The following is a 20,980-nucleotide window of genomic DNA, read 5'->3' as shown; positions in this document are numbered from 1 at the left end:
AGTTTAGTTGATTCTACTATGCTAGAATCAACCAAAGATAAGGTTAAAGAAAGATAATTTGTCTATTGAATATGTGCAGATGGTAATATTTTGTAATTCAGTATGTGCTCCAAAGCCATGCTGGCTCCTTCTTAAACTTCAGTACTTCAAAAGATGAGATTATTGCTCTGCTTGAAAATATATAGTAAGTTGCAGAAAGAAAATGTATTACCCAGGCACACATGGAAAACTGTGACCAGAAAAAAGAAAAAATTTAAAAATTGACTTTCCTAATATATTTGGGGTTTTAGACTAATTCAGTTACTTATCATATCTACAACAGAAAGAATAAAATAGGAGCTCCTAGTGCAATACTTACCTGCACATACTAGAGGGAGCTGAGGGAGGGAGTCAAGACAGAGGAAAAGAAAGGCAAAAGGTGATGATGAGAACTTTGATTTGTGCTAGTTTGCTTGAATAGAATCTTATTTGATGCTATACCCCATTTACAGCTTTCAAAATACAGTGTGCATTATTCACTCTGTGTGCCCAAACACAGACATTTGTATGCATATGCAATTGTCTGCTGTGCATTTAACATGGAACATCTGTGTGTGCCCATGCACACTTGGGAAGGAGCAGGTTAGTTCATTACAATGTGTCTTCAACAGACTTAGCACATTGTTCATTGTTTTAGTATTATCTAGAGCAAATCAATATACCTTCTTGTGAAATGGATGAATACACTCTGCTTGTCTGGCAGAGTTTAATGTAAGACCTCTCCTTCATGATTTCCAATTCAAATGAATGCTGTTAAAATTACTAAAAAACATTGCTCTTGAAGACTTATCTTAAGAGCACAACACAGCATTGGAGCACATTTCTAAATAGCTTTCTTAACAGAGTAGAGAGTAGGATGCCCTGAAAACTGACTGAAACCTGTTCTTTAATTGGAATATTCATCTTATGTTTTTCATTACCCTTTTTCCTTTGCCTCTCATGGATGGTTGTTGCTAATGCTCCCCTCCCCTCCTGGTGGGCCAGCCAACAGTTCCCTCTGGAGGCAGCATCATTATATCTGCCTGGTTCACTTAGTAGCAGATGGTGAAGAGCAGTAGAGCTGATACACTGCATTTCACAGAAACCAGGATCCTTCTGGTACCTCTGCAGCATACACAGACTTGCCTGATTTGAGACTGTGAATTCTTTATGTGCCTTCCAAACTAGGTTTCCTTGTTTGCTACTGTGTATGTCAGTGTAAGAGTGATTTTTATGATCTGCTCTGTTGCTGGACAGTGAAGAAACTACTCATCTCCAGGTTTCAGCTACTGGCAGCTCTGTTTTCCATTTTATTTCTATTTTTACCAAAAATTAAAAGAAAACAGCTCTGCTGGTTTTTCTTTTCACTGGTTGACAGGCTTTTCTTCCCCCTCCCCTTTTTGTAATTCCTGCTGTCTGCCAAAGGACAATCTGTTTGCTCTGAGACAGTTTAATGCATACTGACTACCAGAGGCAGAACTTCCATTGGCTCTGTTACAGGGGTAATTTACACTTTAACAAGGTATTGTGACAAGGTGGTAATTATATTTTTATCACGTCATTATGACATTACCACCTGGAAAGCCATAGCTGATTAATTAGTGGCATATATTAAATTTATAACCCTGGAACTCTAAAGTTATCATACCTAAGTGGTGTAATTATGCTGAACTGTGGTGTGGCAGTGAATTGGAGGTGAAGATGCTGAGTATCCACCTATTGCAATACATTTAATGAGTGCCAGTAGAGGGCAGGGAGCTGAAGGAAATAGTTGGGGTTTTTAAAATAAATACTAAGGAAGGGAGTGAAATCATTGAAATCTTGAAACCAAATCTAGTCAGATGGCAAGTTCCAAGGCTTCTTACATATATGGATTTTTTTAAAGGTATAATTTGAAAGCACTTTGATTTACACTTGTTTTTGCTTTTTATTTCACAGCTTTATTTCAGTTAATTCACATCTATTTTGGTTTTAACAATGCAGCAGTTTCTGTTGATCTTTTGGAGGCTTGTACTTGGCCGTTCTGGAGGCTACCTCAGCTTCCTGCAACTAGTAGAAAGCACTGGTTTTGGCAGGATGAGTTTTTCTCAGTTTTGTGAATATGCCCAGGTGTTTTATGTTGTCCCTTCTGATTTACTTTTTTTCTTTTACTCTTTTCCGTTCTCTTTTTCTCTTTTCCTTAATATTAGGAGGCAGAGGAAATAAATGAGGCTGGAAGTAAATAATGAAAATGCCCACAACTTACGGCTTTTTTGAATGTATTCCCGTATTCCTACGAAGTAAATACTGACAGAATTATAAACCAAATCTATTTTTAACCAAATTATCATGCTAAAGGTCATAGTTTTGAATTGTTTTGATTTTCCCTGTTTGTTGTGCATTTCAAAGTCAGATTGCCAAGTAACTCATGTTTTATTCTTCCCTTTCTCTACAGAAAATGAAGTGACTACTTTCCCTGTGTTGGTGAGTGATCAGAGTGAAATTGTGGATACCAATGGAGCTGGAGATGCATTTGTTGGAGGTATTTCTTACTTCTTTCTGTTGTTTGGAGATTATCTTATTATTCTCTCTATAGAAAATTTACTGTTTTTTCATTCGGCTGTCCTTCAGAACAAGCTTCATTCTTTTACAGCTTTTCTCTGCATCCTGAAGTTATATGATTTAATTAAGTTCTGACTTCCAAAGGGAGAGTGTGTTCTATTACTTCAAAAATAGTATGCCTTTATGCTGTACTCTGGTCGTTTTCATGAGATTAATTGTATCTGTCAGACTGTTGCATAAACAAGCTGCATCAAGTACTATATAGTGTACAGAAATCCCTCCTGGCTTAAATGTTAACACATTGTTGTTCTTTAAAACAGGTTGTAGTGAATATTAAACAGTATGTTAATAAGTGAGCATAATGTCTCTGATCATGTAAATTTTGGTAGAACATCTGCTTCCGATACAATTATTTGGACATCAGAAAAGAACGCAAAGGGTTAATTTGTTAAAACAAACCCTGAAAATATCTGGCATTGCTTAATATCCATTTGCAAACTTATTATTTTTTTTGGCTCAAGCTCTAAGGAAAAAAGAGGATGTTATGTCTGTGCCTGTTTAAAAAATTATTCTATATAAGCCAAAACTCAATCTAATCCAAGATTTCTGTCATTCATTGTAACCTTCATCCATGTAGTTCTGTGATGCACTATTGCATCCTGAGGGCTCTAATATCCAGTCTGTAGTAGCTGTAAGGAGCTCCATTAGTCACTAATTTACTGGAAATATTACAAAAGAGACTTTATAAATAGAATTGCAGGGCTCAGTCTTGTAGCTACGAAGGGGATAGCAAGCAGTGTGTTACTAAATTAAAGCTTCAGAATTGTGTCCCACTTCAACAAAATATTCAACATAAGCTTAATCTTAAGCACGTGAGTAATTCCTTCCTTACTTAATACAGCATTTAAACCAAAGATAAATGTTCAGTATATACTTAAAACTGTCTGAGAATGGGAATGTTTTTACTCATTACTTCAGTGCTTTCATGAATCAAAAAGGACAGAAATAGAAGGAAGCACATTAGGTCATATTATTCATACACCTTTTAGGGCATGTTTGTCACTGTCTATTATTCCTAAATCACAAACAAGACTAAATTTGAACCAGTAGGTAACAGTGACTACAACATTAATAAGCTCATCTTCAAGTGCTTGTCCTTGTATGCATTTGCTCTGTTTATCAGCTGTGCCAGATAGCTGCTGTTCTTGTGGGGGGGGGAAGAGAGAATAGGTCTTGCCTATTTTGTTTTCATGTGTCTGCCATGTTTATCTCAGGTTGTATTTATTTTCTGTTCTTCAGTTTTAGGCCTCTTGAAATCAGGACTTTTGTTTTAATAATCCTAATTTTGTTCTTTCCTATGTTAGCTGCAGGAAGAATATTGCAACTAAATCAGGGCTTTAAGAACTGTCTTAGAATAGATAAAATTTAAAAATTGAACTCTCAAAAGCCTTCCTCTTTCAATTCCATCCTTTTCCCTGGTACAGCCATAGCTGCTGGTTTTCTGTAGAAGGGCTAAAACATTTACTTTAATCAGAATATCCTGAATGGAAAGACTGATATAAACCAGTTCAGTCTCTATTCCAAACTACTGCCTTCCACCAGCAGTGTAAGGAGTTGGGGCACATCCTGTCAGGCTGGTCTTGGATCAGTTGTGAGAGTTCTTTCTCAAAGGGGAAAAATGATGTGGACAATGCTCAGCTGTGGAAGAGAGGGATGAAGGGACATATTCTAAAAGATTACCTCTCCCTTATCATTCTAAGTGTTAAAATACAGCAAGATCATGTATATTTGGGATAATCTTAGCAAAAGTCCTGTATCACAGTTTATGGATGTATATTATCTTCAGTTGCCCCACAAACATCTGAGGCATCAGATGCTTTTTCATTGGGGCACAAGTGAAATGCAGTCCAATGCATTGTACAGTTCTCCCTCGCTATCAGGGAAAGGACCAGAGCTGATTTTCCCTCTGGAATGGAAATCAGCTCAGCCATGGCAAATCTGTCTGAGCTGTCCTTGCAGTGAGACACTTACCTGAGCATGGGTGTGTGAGCTCAGCCTCCTGTTGCACCATGCTTCTCTCTCCTGTGACTCAAAGCAACGTGAGCTTTAGGATATCAATCCAGAGTTCTTCCATTGGCTTCTGGGATATCTCAGTTCTCCTCTGGCACTCCATAAACAAGAAATTGATTATTTATTCTCCTCAGAATATAGATTTTCCTGAATTTAGTCCACATGGGAGAATTGGGACTCATAACAGTCTTGCTACACAGCTGATTCTAGTCTTATATGTACTGTGGTCTCCTTCTTCAAGGGGTCACTTAATTTTCCTTCCCATATGTAGGAAATAGGATACTGGACTGGATAGGCTTTGATTTGGTCTGTGTTTCATTTGAGGGAAATGTCTGTATTTTATCTGTGGCACACTTGTTGTGTGTTTTCAAAATGTGTATTTGGAACACATTTGGAGAAGTTCTTGAATGTCTCCTTAGCAGCAAGCCTTGTGCAGTAGTGTAGGTAATACTGCCCAACATGCAAATCTTCTGGCATTGGGTCTAGCACTGAGCCAGCTGCAGTGTTACTGTCCTGACAGATTTTTGCAACAGGAAAGTTATATTCTCTTCAGCACTTTTCTGCTTCTTTCTTTGAATGAGGTTTTAATCAGTTGTTACTACCTAGGCAAAAGTACATTTAATGTTTTGATTTCGATGTCCTTGTAGTAAAATGTTTCAAAATTAATACCTTGACTAGAAAATTCACTCAGTGTGACAATATCCCCTCCTGGAAACCTAGTTCTTTTATTGAAACAGCAGAGAACAAGCCTCCCATGGCAAAGTTTCCCATACTTCTCTGGAGCCAGTGTATTAACACAACTGAACAGTGGTTTTTCTGGAGCAGGTGTCTTGGCTGAGAGGGGAATGTGGGATATAATGAGAACTAACCCCATCACACAAGATTTATTTTGCATTAGGGGGTCAGGTTTGTTGGACTCTATCATATTTTGAAAGGTCTTTTACAGAGGCACTCTCTTCCAGAGGTATAACTCACAGATCATAGGGAAATTCCTTCTCAATAATTATGCCAACTTGGCAAATCACCCCTCATATGTTTCTCCATGTAAAAGTTGAAAAAAAAGAAAACAGTGTGGGGTTTTTTCACTAGAACCAGTCTAACTACTGAAGCTCTTGAGACCTTAAAGTCAAGACAAAGTTTAAAGCACAAAGTTTCTGGGCACTTGTAACTCTGTGAGTTGATTCATGAGTTCAGCATTTCTGAAGCTGCCAGCCTCCAAGGAGGACTAGCTCACCCCAAGAAATAAACCACATTCTTCAGTTGAAACGTGGTTTTATTAGGTTGGCACCAGGAATATCTCTGAATTTCTTGCCTCTTACTGCAGGCATCAAGTCATCTGCCACTCAGGCTGGTGCAGTGCATGAATAAGAAACTGGATTTTAAAATTGCTGCAGGTATCTTTATGCTAAAAACACTTCTCTAAACAACACTAACACAGTTCTGCCTTTATTGCTTACCAGCAAGACTGCTACCTTTTACAGGTTTAAGCAATAATGGTTTACTTTGTAGCATCTCAGCACCTCTTGTGGTTTTCAGTAGTACCACAGCTATTTGGTTATAAATCCCTGAAATACCCATAAATTAATGTTGCAATTCTACCTCCAGATTCTTATGACATTGAAAAATCACTTGAGCTTTGCTGGCATGGCTTATGCCACAAAAGTCCTCTTAATGGAATTACAGCCTTAGTTTGTAGAGTTTGGGGAGATCATTAAATTAACATTTATTTATTACTGGTCAGCCCCAGCTTGAAGCACTGCAGTAATGATAATCAAAGTGATAATGGCAATAAATATGAGCAGTTTGACGATCAAATGCTTTCCTTTGTGCCATCCTGCTCTCTTCAGCCAGAGTAGGCTTGCCTTCTGTTTGAACTCCCCTTTGTCATTGCCACCGTAACTAATGAAAACAATCAGCATCTGTTCTGATAGTTGCTGCCATTGTTCCCTGCAAAATCTCTCCCCTAGAATCTGTCTAGTCACGGGAACTGAGTACAGAGTTCATAACAAATGAACAGGAGAAGGTGTAAAATCGATGTTTCTTCAGGTTCCATCAATATAAATATATTGACTTTATAATCTGCTATGATTTAGTCATATACTACATGGAAAGTACTAGAGTATGAAATGGAACCACAAATCATTTTCAAGTAGCTTGATAAGGCAGTGACAGAACGATTGCAGCAAGTGTGTATTACTTATCACCATGCTATAAAGATGTTATACCATTCTCAAGGAAAAGGAATCCCAGGGTAAAGGAGCTCTTCATTAAGCATTGTACAGTGCCAGATAGGAGCTGATAGCAATTTGCCTCTGTCAGTATCAAAGGGGAGGTCAATGGCTCAAACCACCTGTCAATTTAAAAATGGCATTGGCGGCTTTCATGTGCTGGGGAATCTCATAAAGCTGCTAGCTAGAGTTTGAAAGCTACAGTCACAATTTTTTGGTGCACGTTCTTCAAGAATAAGCAGTTCTTTCTCTTTCTTGTGAAGCCCAGCATGAGCCTTATGAGATGGTCAGCTCCTGTCTCAGCTATCAGACAACTTTTCTGATAGAGATAGGGAGAGCAGCAAAGGAGGAGTCATCCTCTTTTATATGTCCTTTTGTGAGTGGGCCTCATGGCATCCTTATCTCCTCTTTAGGAACCACAGCCCTTACTGAAGATACTTCCCTCTTTCTGATTCTGTTTGACCCAAACTATCTCAGTAAACCCATGTCCTCATCTTTATTAGAGAGGTTAATTCCAAGCATTATTTTTCCATCTTAATCTAAATGTCTCTACAAATTCAATACAGACCTTGGACTTGTAGGAGTCCAAGGTCTAAAGGTTCTCACACTGTTCAAATTTTAGCCTCTGTTCATGAGGTAAATGCAAATGATTTTCAATAGAGTGACATCCAGCTTTGATTTCAGAGCTAACTAATATTTGATATACTTTTACATTATTGAAATATTGAAATACTGTATTTTGTGTGAAACATTCTTGGAATATATTATGCATATACATGTATGTGTATCTATAAAACCACAGTACAAGAAATAAAAGTACAGGTTCACAAAGAATACAGAGTGCACAGAATAATTGGCCATCATTACTCCTCTACCATTAAGTGTTCAATTCAGAAACCTCTTTTAATAAAGGTCTGGTTCTGTTTTCTGAACACACTAGATTTGCTTTGGAATACCTTGGCTGAAGCTGGTGGATTTAAAGAAGTGTAATATTGATAAAATGGAAACATAATTAAAACCAGCATAATAATTCTTATGCTGTTGCTCTGTAGCATCCATCATTTATGGAAGGAATCCAGTGATTTTTAAAATAAAAAATCATCTTGATGGGATTTGATATCATCTGAGCTGACCCTGCCTTAAGCCAGGGGCTGGAGCAAGTGACCTAAAGAGGTGCCTTCCCACCTAAATTGTGTTATGATCCTATGAATTTTAATCCTATTGGTATTAAGTTCCCAGGTGCCAGTTCCTGCTCCTCTGGAAATCCAGACTCAATCATCTTCTGGGGGCAATGTTGGTGGCTCTGGAATAGGAGCTGCCTGAATTAAAAAATTAAGCTCAAAGAGTGGGAATTCCATCTTTTTGCAATAAATCTCTTCTAGGGCAAAGGGGGACTGTACTAATGACTCTGTCTAATAAGTCCCTTATATATTTCTTGTGCAAGCATTGTGGGGATAGAAGCATGTGCACGTGTGAGAAATGAGCTCTTATGAATAGTTCCTATATGGCTATTCCAGGAGTGCTAAACATGCAAAAAGATCTGATAATGCCTTCAGCAGAGGCAGATTTGAATGGTTTTTTCAGAATACTAATTTATCAGTAAGCTTGTGACTATATTAAAAAGAAAGCTACTTAATAGATTTCTAGGGCTCTTGAACACTGTGGAAGAATTTGTTTACACTAAAAGTGAATATTTCTCTTATTTGTTGTATTTTCCTCTTTGTATAAATCTGTGCTGTAAGGGCTGCTCTCCCTCCAGTATTCACCACCCCTAGAACATTGTACATTCATTGAAATAGGAGTAGGAGGAGCTAGGAACAGTTCTTAACTGAACAGCGGGAGCGTGATATCAGAAGCTACTTGATCCACTTATAGTGCTCTTTAATTTTTGCAAGGATTTTATACCTATCTGAAATACCTTGGGAAATGGCCATCATTTTTTAATCACATTTAATAGAGGGAAATACAGTGGACAAAATGTCACTGCTGTGAAGTACTCCCTTCTGATAACACCAGAGCTCTGAGATGCAGAGCTACGTGCCAGCTGGGAGCAAGGGATAATTTTTTGGTGATATCAATTAAGTATGTGTGTGCATGGAACTTGCAATGGCTGATATTTGCTACAAAATTTATCTTCACCAGCAAAGGGAGAGGGGATACTACTTTGAATCATTCTGGCTTTTCTTTGAAGTAAAGAAAACTGGTACAACAGAAAGCAGCACTCTTAATTTTCATTTGTCCGGCATTGGTGGCTAATTGCCTCTGAGCAATCCTGTTGTTACTGAGATCATGGCAGGTGAGATAGGAAGCTTTGAAATAAAAATACTTACTTAGTGTCATCAGCACTTTGACTGACAGCCCATATTTCCCATCTTTACTACTCCTAGTTTATAAACAGCATACAGGATTATAATAGCTGAGCTGCAGAGAGGGCATCAATCTTTGCTTGCTAGGGGATAACCTGTCAACATGTCCATGACTTACCACCCCTGTGTTCTGATGGCATTCGGAACTCTGTCAGATAAACATCCCACATAAACCCAGGCTATTAGAGGACCACGTTTTCTCTGTAACTGACCTTCTACAAACTAGAGAATGACCAGATTATATGTTCCCAGATGATTTTTTCTCAGTCTCAGCTAGAGGCACATCATTATTCTGATCAATAGTGTAGCCAGTTGCTAGTAATTTCAACATTAGTATTGGCTCTTTTTCAAAATTTGCCACTGTCTGAATTGCAGCTACTTAAACAAAACCATAAAAATAGATATCACTCAGAAAAATACATGGAATATTTCTGTTTCCTTTTTAACTCCCTACTTCTTTGTTTACCAATTTCCATTCAAAATTATTTCTTTGCTAAGAATACCCTCTTCTGTGCTGATATTATATGTAAACCTGTTTGCATGTGTTGTCCAAGTATAATTGTCATTATACTGCTTTCATTGTTTTAATTGCTACCCTTCTCTTGATCTCTAACTGTTCCTCCTAATTTCATGACATATGTATTCGTATAACACAGTAATGTAAATATAGCAATTCACATTTTCACCTGTTCCATTTAAAGGCAATCTAGAAAAAGACATAGTAGAATAAAAGTGAGGCAAAACATATTATACTTTCTGTCATTTCTTAAATAACATGCAAAAGATCCACTTAAAAGGATCAGTGTATGGAATTAAAAAAACATCAGAAGTTTTTAATTAGACTGAAGCAGGACTTGATTCCTTTAGCCTCTGTGTCTCTCTTCCTGTCAGTGACACCTCAGTGTTAAGGGAGCCTCAGTACATAGCAAGAGGATTAATATTTTGCAAAATTGGTTTTTAAAAGGCCTAATTTACCTCACCATAAATTCAGTGACATTCTGGACAGGTTTTGTGAAAAATAAACGTCAAATAGGTTGTGTACACTTTAAAAAACAAACCTACTCTGTTAAAAATAGATTTTCAAAACCAATTATGAAGTTCCAATTTTTGCTGTAATAGCTATGGGACAATTACAAATTGACTTAACGCCTCAAAGCAAGTCATCACCATTTAAAATACTTTGTCATGCCTACTATGCCTACCCTCATAACATTTCATTTTATGTTAATGTGTCATGTGTTAGAAAATCATGTAATGATAAAGAAAATGTTCATGTGGAAGGTTAGAAATTACTTTAATGAGTTACTATTACCTTGCTTGCAGACTGTTGGCAATATTTTTGTGTTATTTTAATGTATTCTGAATAGAGACAGAGGCACTCGTCAGATTGGATCATCAAGAACATTCCCCTGGGAATCAGGGCAGGATATAGTCCCCTAAGAAATGATGTGTCAGATTAAGCTGATGCTGTATTCACAGGAGATAAAACACCACACAATGAAATACAAAACCACACTGAAAGATATTGTCTGTTTGACATCTCACATGCCTCAGTGGGTGCTAAGGACAGGGACACAATGGCCATAAGGACACTTCTCAGGCCGTGATGTTCACAAGCTGGATCCTCTCTCACTTACAGCTCCTCTGTTATATAACAGCATGGTAAAGTCTCCCAGAATTTGTTCACTTCCCCCACACTGCAATGGGCTCATACTTGAAGTGGGAAGATGGCAAGATTGCAGTAAAAAGGAATTAGAAGAAAGAACGTGGTCGCAGTTAAGAGCAGTGGTAGTAGCAGTGCTTGTAGGTTGATTTGACACTGATCTCTGACCCAGTGGAAAGGGATGTTACTGTTATTGGTGATCAGTACATTTTTGCTATCAATCCAGAATTCTAACAGATATTTAAAGAGGCAAAAGATATTAAGTGTCACTGTATTAAAATAGGAGCATTATGAATATAATGCTAGGGTAAGCTCTTTCAGCCCACAAAAGTCAGGAAATTCACAGGCTGCCTAGCTCCCATATTCCCTCTGCCCTGGGTGTTGCTTTCTGATTCTCCTTACATACTGCTGGCTTGGCTGTGTGGAAGCACACCTGCAAATAAAACTCCTGAGACTCATGCATTTGAATCTTGGCTATGAAGTTACATTCATGCAACCTTTTTGCACTTGAAATATATGTTAAAAACTGAGTAGAGGATAGGACATATTATTCCATTTTATTATCTTTAGAACTTGATTGTATCTATAGTAAATTAGTGCAGTTCTCTTCCTTTTATTCCAAGCAGTAGAGGTAATAATCGGCACCATTTAGTGTCAATACAACAGGTTTGAGGCTCAGAAACTTTCCACAGGTACTAATAAAAGAAAGCTTATTTTACTCTTCTGTCTCAAAAAATTCTAAAATCTTTAGATTTTGCAGAACGCTTCTGGGAAATGCTTTTAGGAAAAACAAAGATAAAGATCAGCCTGTAAAGTATTTTTTTCAAATAGAGAAGATACTTGCAATGAAAATATCTGTTTCTGGTTTGGCACATGCAGCTCCTTGTAAGCTTGGAGGGGGTTTTTTAATCAAATATTTTCCCCTAGAGGCTGCCGGAGTCATGCCTAAGGCAACCAGATCCTGATCCTAAAGGAAATTTCCCAAAGCTCATCATGTGGACTTAAAAATGAAAAATAGGACCAAACCATGAGAAGTTATAACTTGGTTAGCATTTTCCTCTTTCACATTATTCTTGGAGCACATTATAGACTGAAATGGTTCTTTTCTTGGACAGTAAGATGCACTGGGGAATTTGATAAAAGTGATATGCAACAGGTTATAGAGTCCACTGAGGATGTTTAATGTGGAAGGATGTCAGAGTATAAAATACTGCTTATATTTATAACAAAATATAACAAAGCTCCAGCTTTGAGCTATTCCCTCTCAGAAGGTGGACAGTATGCAGTCAAGGCACAGGGCAGTGATAAAAAATCTCACATCAATCTAAGCAGGCTGCACCTCAGGGTCTATTTTCTCAATCTATGGCACCGTCTTCAGGACCAAACCACAACAGAGCAGCATACACCATTCCTACTTGAAAGCATCAGAGAAATGAGACTGCTGATTTTCCTTGGAGGGAGCTTCTGGTGGGCCTGAGCACATACAGGCCCTGGGAGCTATGATGACACCTTGTTCTCTGAGCTGCAGTGAGCTAGCCCAGTAAAGCCAAACAGTGGCAATCATGTGCAATGCAATGAAATTATTCAGCCTTGAGTAACTGATTCCTAATGGAATAATAGGGATGTAATGAAGTTTTATTTCTTTTTTTTATTTTTATTGTCACATGTCTGCAGAAATCTTTCATTAACATTTTCCACATGTAATGCTTTAAAGCTTTAGACACTGTGTTCTTTTTTTCATTTTGTGTATTCAACACCTCCTCTCCATTCCAGGAAAAGGCTGCTAAACTGAAAACACTCCTTTCACTTATTCATAGTTGTCTAGTAAATGCAAAGTTGTATTATTTGCATGTGTCCATAAATGACTGTATAACCTCAGACTGAAAAATATGTACACCCATCTGAGTGATCCTTACAGAAACTCAGTGCATTGAAAATGTATCCATAAATCAGAAGAAAACAAGAGGGATAGCATAGTGATACCGATATCACTGCATTTCTTAGAACGTGCTTGGTTTAGTATTCATGCTGCTGATTATAAAATAAGAAGTTTCTTGTACAAAGGCAGTGAAATGCTTTTAGCACGTGACCATTTTATAAATAAAGTAAATATAGACTTCTGAAATATTTTAGTCGTGATCTCATGGTTTTGTCATTCTCTGGAAGTAAAAATATTGACATTTACCAAGCTGTTTGTTCCAGCTTTCTGGTCTCCTGCAGTTTATTTATATAACAACCTTATCGATGAGCCTCTTACTCAGCTCTCTAGGTTTAACTGAGTTGAGTCGATTTGCTACCACAGCTTCAAGTCGCTGTTACAGAACAAGCAAGACATCCTAATAAAGCTGTAAACGTGTTTACTCAAACATGGTATTGATTTTACTTGGAGAGGGAGAAGCTAGTGCTTAGCATGGTGTCAGGGAGGATGAATTTAACTGCAGTTTTTCATTGTCATCTGTCATGGTTGTGAAACACTAAGTGAAGCCACAAGAGGATAATTAGAATTGCCAGAAATTTAGCCCCTAAAATCAGTTAACCACTTGAGATTTTTGTAGTTTAATTAGTTTTTATTGAAACTTTCCTCCAGTGGTATAGTCAGGAAGGATTTTCTAATGTTCTTTCCAGTGAGAGATTTCAAGGTTGCTACTTGTTAGATATACATCTTAAAAGACCATTTTTACGGAAGGGTTGGTAACCTTTTTTCTCTCAATTGTAATTAGCCTGGCACTACAGTCCTGTTAAAAGCACAGAGGCATTTCATTTTAAAGGAGAGAAAAAGACACGTGTTTCTATGCATATACATTTGTAGTTAATAACATATATATGCATGTATGGCATCATTTTTACAATAAATTCTGTGAAAGTGCTAAAGTGCTTAAAGGTTGAAAGAAATATAGAGTGTTTGAAGATACTTACATTTAATTTGTCTTATATACTGTAAGTCTGATGTGTCAGACCACAGTGCCAAAAGACATGAAAACAGAAGCCAAATCCCACCCTTAATCAAAAACGTTTCCATTTAGAATAGCCAACATTTGGTTTGATAGCAATGGGCAGGACCTCTGGCTTACCACAGTTCTTGGCTGTAATATCCACCATCTGCCACAAAATTAAAAAAGGAGAAACCTCAGCATGTTGACGTATGGTCATTCAGTGACTGTATTGCAGAATCCACTGATGCCAACATCTTTTACAAAATCTAGGGTGGCTGCTTGGCTCTTGGCAGCAGCATTGCCAACTACCCGATTACTACTGACCAGGCTCATGCTACAACATTAGCCCGCTCCAACAGTGCTAGAAGACCTCAAAAAAGCCCCAATCATATCAGCCACAAGGCATTGACTGGGTAATGTTTCTTGAAAACTGCATCTTCCCACACTCCTGGCCTGGAAATGTAGTGGGATCACATAAAAATAGATGAGTGTCCCAGCAACTGAGATAAATTCTGTATATGAACAAGAGTGTGAAAAGGTGCTTGCAACTGTCCCCATGGTGGAATAACACCATTTTTAAAAGTGAAGTTTACAAATTAAGCTGTACAAATTTTAAATACAAAAAAGTGGAGTCAGCTAAGCTAGTCAGGATCCTTTTAGTGGCTGGGACAAATTTGATGGTGAGTGGCCTGGCTAGCATAGGTTATATACTTCAGGGTTCATCTGGAAGCAGAATTGTCTGGGAACATCACATAGCAAAAAGGTTTTGAGGGGCTCTGACTCAGGGTCAGCCTGTAGTTGTTTATAATTGATGCATTTGATAATTGGATTTTTTCAGCTTTTATCTCTTGCATTAAAAAAAAGAAATTAATTTTGCCATGGGCATTTTATAAAGGTTGGAAGTGTGAGAGAAACTGCAGAAAGACAAGTAGTGGGGAGCTGGGTGTCGGAGGCTATAAATGGATTTTCAGCCAGCATTAGTAATTAACAGTCATTAAAATTAATTGTCAAGTGTACAATTTGAAATGAAACATTTGGCTTCAATATGAGCTGTTTTTAAGTGTTGTTAAACCATTACTGGAGCAGACCAGAACTGTTTTAAATCTCCACTATCGGACTCCCACATTCCTGCCCAACTGCACTAGTTCTAAGTATTCATTCAGAATTACCACTAATAATCTGGAAATAAAACTTTCAAATAAATCACAGATTTCAGTGAAATTGCCTCTGAAATATCTCTAAATCAGCTTGGTTCTCCTTTAATGGTATTTAAGTTCTACTCAACTCTAAGGAGTAACAAAGTGAATAGAACACCTTTTGTGTCAGTCAGTGGACTGTTTGCTGTGTCTTTGCAAACTTATACTGACATCACCAAAGAGATTTGAGCTGGTCCCAGTGAGAGCCTTGGTTTGGGTCTGGCACCACTTCTGGCACTTGGCTTATGGGACTTTCATTTGGTGGGGAGCACAGAAAGGAACAAAGCAATTTCACTTTTCCATCCCTCATTCTGTTTGTAGACCTAACAATTACAAACATTATCTTTGAGAATATGTAATAAGGAATCTGGAGGTAATAAAGATTAACTCTCAGTTATTTCAGGCACACTTTTCAGAGCAAAGTGATTCCAGAGTCGCTTTTTTTCCTCCTGAGCAGAAAAGAAATAATTAAGGGCCAAAAATAGCTATTGGTGTGTTGTAATCACTTCTATCATCTGAGAATGCAAATACATTTTGTACTACTCCAAGGTTTAAAGCAACTTTTGCAGTAAAGTTGTCGTTTTTCTAGGAAGATAAGTAGGATGAATTGGACCCAGTTCCAAAGAAGTTCTCACCATTGGTGGGTGCAAGGTGGTTACTTGGCTATCCATGCCTGTGAAGGGCAAAAGGCATCCCAGTCTACTCTGAAAGCTTACCAAGATGGCTTGCTAGACATCTTGCAACTGCATTTTCCCTTTGTCCTCAAACAGTTGGCATGTTGGATAACAGGGCAGGAGGCAGACAGGAAAGCCTGGAGCTAGTGTGATGAGAGTGGTGCTCAATGCTTGTGACTCCATCCACAGCTCCAGCAGTGCAGAAATGCTCCTGCTCAACAGCTGCATTTAGAACATGGTAAACAATATTGCCTCAAGTTGTTTTGGTAAAATACTTAAGTGAGGCTGTCTGGTGTAGCCAAAGTTTACTGCTGCTTTCTGCAGTCCATTCCAGTGATCAGCTCAGACCACAAAGAAATGAAGCAGATGCTGAGCTACCTTAGTATGTGCTGGGATGATCTAGGTCTGTGATCCCAGGCCTGTGATAGAGGATCAGAGTTCAATCCTGCCCTTTTGGTGTCTGAAGTTGTAGGAGGAGCATGAAGTAAGTCTGAAGCCATGCTCACTTATCTTCTTGCATTTCCAATCATGGCACCTTAAGAGATTACAGCCTTCAACTGTTTCTCATCTTCCCTCCCCTGCCCTGCTCTCTGGTTGGGCTATTTGAGTGCTCACTAACCCACTTCAGTTTCAATCAGCTGTGTTAGCAAAGATCCTCTGCTCAACAGCTACTGTTTAAACTGATCTGGCTCCTTTTGACAGGGTATCAGGTTATACCAGCAGCAAAGCAGCATGGTGAAAAACAGATGGGGGAGTAACTTCTTCAGCTGGAACTCAGATCTGAATCGATGCCTTGAGAGTATGACTCATGGGCTTTGCATCACCGTGCCTTATACACTGGGGGAGGCAAACTCTGAATTATATTCTGACCATGTTGCTTTTTACTGCATTAACTAAAAAGAACATTCTGCAGCTAAGGCAGCCAACCTGATAGAGCTCTTTGCTTCTCTGCTCAAACAGCACTGCTTTCTGGTGTTCCCTCGGGGTCTGCTTTGCCAACTGCCTAGTCTTAGTGTGTGATGTAGTTCTGTTTGTGATATGTGTGTTTGTATTGTCATTCGATGCAGTATTGTGTCAGATGCTGCTATTTCCATTTCATCTATGAAACACATACCTTTTAAGAGAAACTCAGCAGACAAGAGAATGGTTTGAGGGCAAACTCCCCACTGCAGTTTCTACATATGTCATATATGACAGCTGTACTTAATGTCATTTCTGCAACACTGTTAAATCACAGAGATCTCTCATTTCTATCCCCAATTAGAACAAGATGTTTTTTCACCTGACTCTGCTTTCACTTAGATCAGAATAAATAAGAAGTAGCTTCACTGAAGACAAAAGACTCATACTAACTTGAAACTACAATGAGCCTTGGAGATGATGACAGTGTCAGTCTAGTTGGTATTGAAAAGTAATTCATGTTTTATGGTCCTTTGCTCTGTGGATTTTCTCATCTTCATGTATGTTTGATGCCTTGATCATAAATGTAGGGGATAGTTGTTCTTTCTTGTATAAACCTCTCTCTGAATTCATGCTCTGCACAAAAGCTAGCCCCATATTTGCCTTTGGAGACCTGCCCAGTGCATCTTCATACTTACTGAGTCAGAAATGGACTGTCTTAACAGCCTCATTTTACATATGGTTACAACTTGCTCTCAAGTTTTAACCACCCAGAAGCACACTGGCAAGCTCCTGCCTCCCAGGCAGTTTAAATTTAATGATTGACACCCTCCACATATCCAAGAAAGTTTCTCCTAAGAATGCATGTTAATTTAATGGAGAGCAGACCATTTTCATCTTGTTATTCAGAAACGAGCTGATTTCTGCCAGGCATGCTGTTTGAATTTCTCAACTGTTACCCAACTATTGCAGCTGGACCATCCTGCCACAGTTGTGTTGTCTGTCATCCCTGACTGCCATCAGTGATAGCACTCACAGCACAATTTCTTCCTGTTTCAGATTCTTATCTTTGTATATCGATAACTCTTGTCTTCTTCACTTGTGCTTATGGACTTACCTTTTGTTGGTGAAAGAGTCATTTTTTCCCAGCCAGTGTCAGTCAATACCTGGGAAATTCCAGCCAATACATAATTCTCTAGAAAAGTATTGATGTCAGAAACATAGGAGTTTTCTCCTTTTTTAACTAATCTGCTTACTCTGTATGGCCTCCCTATTCCAATGAAAAGTGTTTGATTTATAGATTTTGCAGTTTCAAACTCTTCTCCAATTTGGTGCAGTTTAGAGAAAACTGTATATCAATTAGGCTTCTTTTCACTATCAGTCATGACCAAGAAGCCAAGATAGATATTGGTAATTGATGGAAATAGGTATTTTGCTCACCAGGATTATCCTTCATTAATCTAACCTTCTTTTGCTTGTTTTACGTGATATTTAAGGGAGCAGACATCATTGCATAGGATGAAATATTTTTATTATCATCTGAAGTTATGCTGCAGTGTATCACCAAAGGAAATATTTAGAAACAGAGCACAGGTTAAATGACAGCATCACAATATGATGTGGAACCTTTTCCCAATAGTAAACCAGATGAACAGAGAAAGTGAATATGAAAGCAAGCTAGCAAAACATATCAGCTTAGAATCAAAATTTGTAATATGTCAGAAGTTGGTACTTATAAGTTTTACACAGTACTTAGCAGAGACATGGTTTCAAGACTACATTTGTACTGTCAAGGCACAAAGCCTGAGCATGACAGAAACTTGAAATGGTGGATGAAATCTTTAAAAAGAACATCTTTCAGCTTGCTAAAATTCTGATTTTCTTGGGCAAGTCTCACTTTCCTTCTGTGATTGGACAAGGAAGAGAGATACATCTGAAACATATTAAAAACAGGATAAAAGTGAATAAAATATTACCTCTAGAATGAGAGCGGAGTTTTAAATTATAAGATACTAAGTTTACTTCTCATATCTTGAAAGCCTCTTCCAAATTTAAAATACATATTTCACCTCTGCCATAAGTTCTGTCATGCTTTTGATCACAATAGCTTCAGCCAAGACAAAATGCTTCAGAAATGAGGGAGTCAATCCATAAAGTTTCTGGTGCTGCTTGTACTAAACTTCTCCAAGTACCTTTTTAAGACTGCCTACTCTGTTCATTTAGGAGGTGCTCAGGTTTTCAAAGCACTCAGCTCAGGTGATTCCTGAGTTTCCAAGCTGTGCATGCCAGGCTGTGGCAGCTGAAGCCCTGATCCTGAGAGACGCCTGGCTCTCTGCACAGTTTGCTGTTCAGGGGGGTATCTGAACATGCTATGGGGTACCTGCTGTTGCTGAAGTTTTAGATTAAATGTCCATTACCAAAGGCAGCAGATGTCATCTAACTTTCCTCATCAGGTAAAAATTTTTCACCTTCTTTGCACTGTGAGCACCTGTAACTCTGAATATAATGTTTCTCTATTACATGTCTTTCTCTTTTTTGGAGAAAAGCTTGCACACAGTTGTGTTGGGGCTGTAGCTGTAGCCAGTAAGAGCAGAAGGAACTCCCTTCAGCAGGGAAAATTTCTTCCTTGTTTTTAAAAAGTTCTTTGAGGAATCAGGGGTTATCTCTATAAAGAAGAGAACAGGAATTCTGTTAAAATAATTTTGAGAACACTAATAATGATCAGTCTTGATAATCTTTCATTTACTGGAAGCTACCAAATGGAGACTTCAGGAAGAAACAGCAGCACCACCATTCCAGCCCTGCAGTTCACTCAAGAGTGATTCTCAATTTAAACGGGCCAGGCTGCAGGGGTACATACAGGCAGGCCAGAGCTTTGCCCTGTAACAAACTGATACACTCAAAAAACTAATCTGACCATTTTCTTCCTTCTCTCTCTCCCACTGTGTCCCATAGGCTTTCTGTCCCAGCTCGTCTATGACCGGCCGGTGACTGAGTGCATCCGGGCCGGGCATTATGCAGCCAGCGTCATTATCAAGCGTTCAGGTTGCACCTTCCCAGAGAAACCTGACTTCCACTGATAGTGGTGAATTGGAGGGATCAAGAGTAACTTCTGTGTTGCCATGGGATTGCTGCCTAAATTTTTCCTCCTTCCTTTTCCTTACCTTTCCAGTACCTGCATCAACGCTTCTGTACTTCTGTTCATTGTATTCTAAACAAAATATATATTTCTATGGTGTTTTTTCCATTTCAGACATCTACCACGTCTCAGTAGTCTTAACTTTTGGGAACAGTGCTAAGTGAAGCTTATTATCTCATCCATCAGGAAAAAGTGTTCTATTTACACAGTTTCCAAGGAAGTCCCATTTAAATGACACTGCTGATTAACACCATTAAAATACTTCTGTTGAATTATCTAGTTTGTATCCAGCTGTGGCCAAATCCTATTCATCTTACATGAAATCAACAGACCTGACTTTATTCATAACTTAACCTTATAAACAGGGAGTTGTTCTATCTATCTAGTAGAGTCAGACCTGTGTAAAGAGTGGTGTAAATGTCCCAGGAATTTCCATACATATTGGAGTGTACAAGATCTGGCCATCAGATAGTCCAGCTTCCATGAAAGTACATCACTGTTTTGTCAGTAATGTAAAGGCCTGATCCACAGTTGTGATATCTTGCATTCAGCCATCTAGCACTGATGGCAGTAGCTTTGGGTCTAGCCACTTCTATCTCTCAGTACATCTCTAGGTCTATAGGTACAGTCACTTTTATCTGTCAGGTGAGCTAGCAGATAGGTACTTTCAGTGATTTCAGGGCAGATGCATGAGTTGGTGATGAAAATAAACATACAGATAGGTCCTATCTCCTCCACGTGTGTTTTCTAGAGGCTGTATTAAGGTACACATAATGAAAATGAGGTACAGAAATATTTATGCAGGATACCTTGACAGGATATGCCAAATGGAATCTCTGAAACGCACATTTTTAAACTTTTAATTTACTTTGGATAATTAAGCAATATGGTGGATTTTGTTTGTATTTACAGTATTCAAAAAGGTGATCTGACACTGCATTCATTACTTTGCTATGTAATTTGATACTGATAAATAAAAAATTGTCATACAGTAACTCCTGGTTTTGTTTTGGTATGTGTCTGTCTTTTTACTGTGTATCCTACTGAAATGGGAACAAGATATGGGTGCTTAACCCACATGAATGCTAAATTTGAATGTTTTATACGTGACTTTCAGTGTCCAGGTGGGTGTTGAAGGGTGATCTCAGCAGTAAGGAAGAGAAGGAACATCAAATTGGTGTATGTACCATAGAAGAGCTGAAAAATTAAAGGCTAGGGTTCACCAAAGAATGTTAAGTCAGTGCAGGGTTCA

General features: G+C 38.3%; 1 protein-coding gene across 2 annotated transcripts in view; it reads left to right on the top strand.

Moving 5' to 3' along the window:
- The window catches only part of ADK (adenosine kinase), a 269,519-nt gene extending 248,796 nt beyond the window's left edge, over window positions 1-20,723 (top strand). For both annotated transcript variants that reach the window (XM_071438863.1, XM_071438865.1), the window contains exons 10-11: window positions 2,453-2,539; window positions 19,545-20,723. In XM_071438863.1, the coding sequence (XP_071294964.1) occupies window positions 2,453-2,539; window positions 19,545-19,669 (212 nt within the window). In that variant the 3' untranslated portion in view covers window positions 19,670-20,723. The remainder of the gene's footprint in view (window positions 1-2,452; window positions 2,540-19,544) is intronic.
- Window positions 20,724-20,980: the final 257 nt, after the last annotated feature.

The sequence above is a fragment of the Agelaius tricolor genome, unplaced genomic scaffold (genome assembly GCF_023055355.1).
Source record: "Agelaius tricolor isolate 1412-34295 unplaced genomic scaffold, bAgeTri1.0.p SCAF_13, whole genome shotgun sequence".
Taxonomy (NCBI): domain Eukaryota; kingdom Metazoa; phylum Chordata; class Aves; order Passeriformes; family Icteridae; genus Agelaius; species Agelaius tricolor.
Note: the sequence above shows the minus strand (reverse complement) of the source record. Positions and strands in the feature narration are given on the sequence as shown.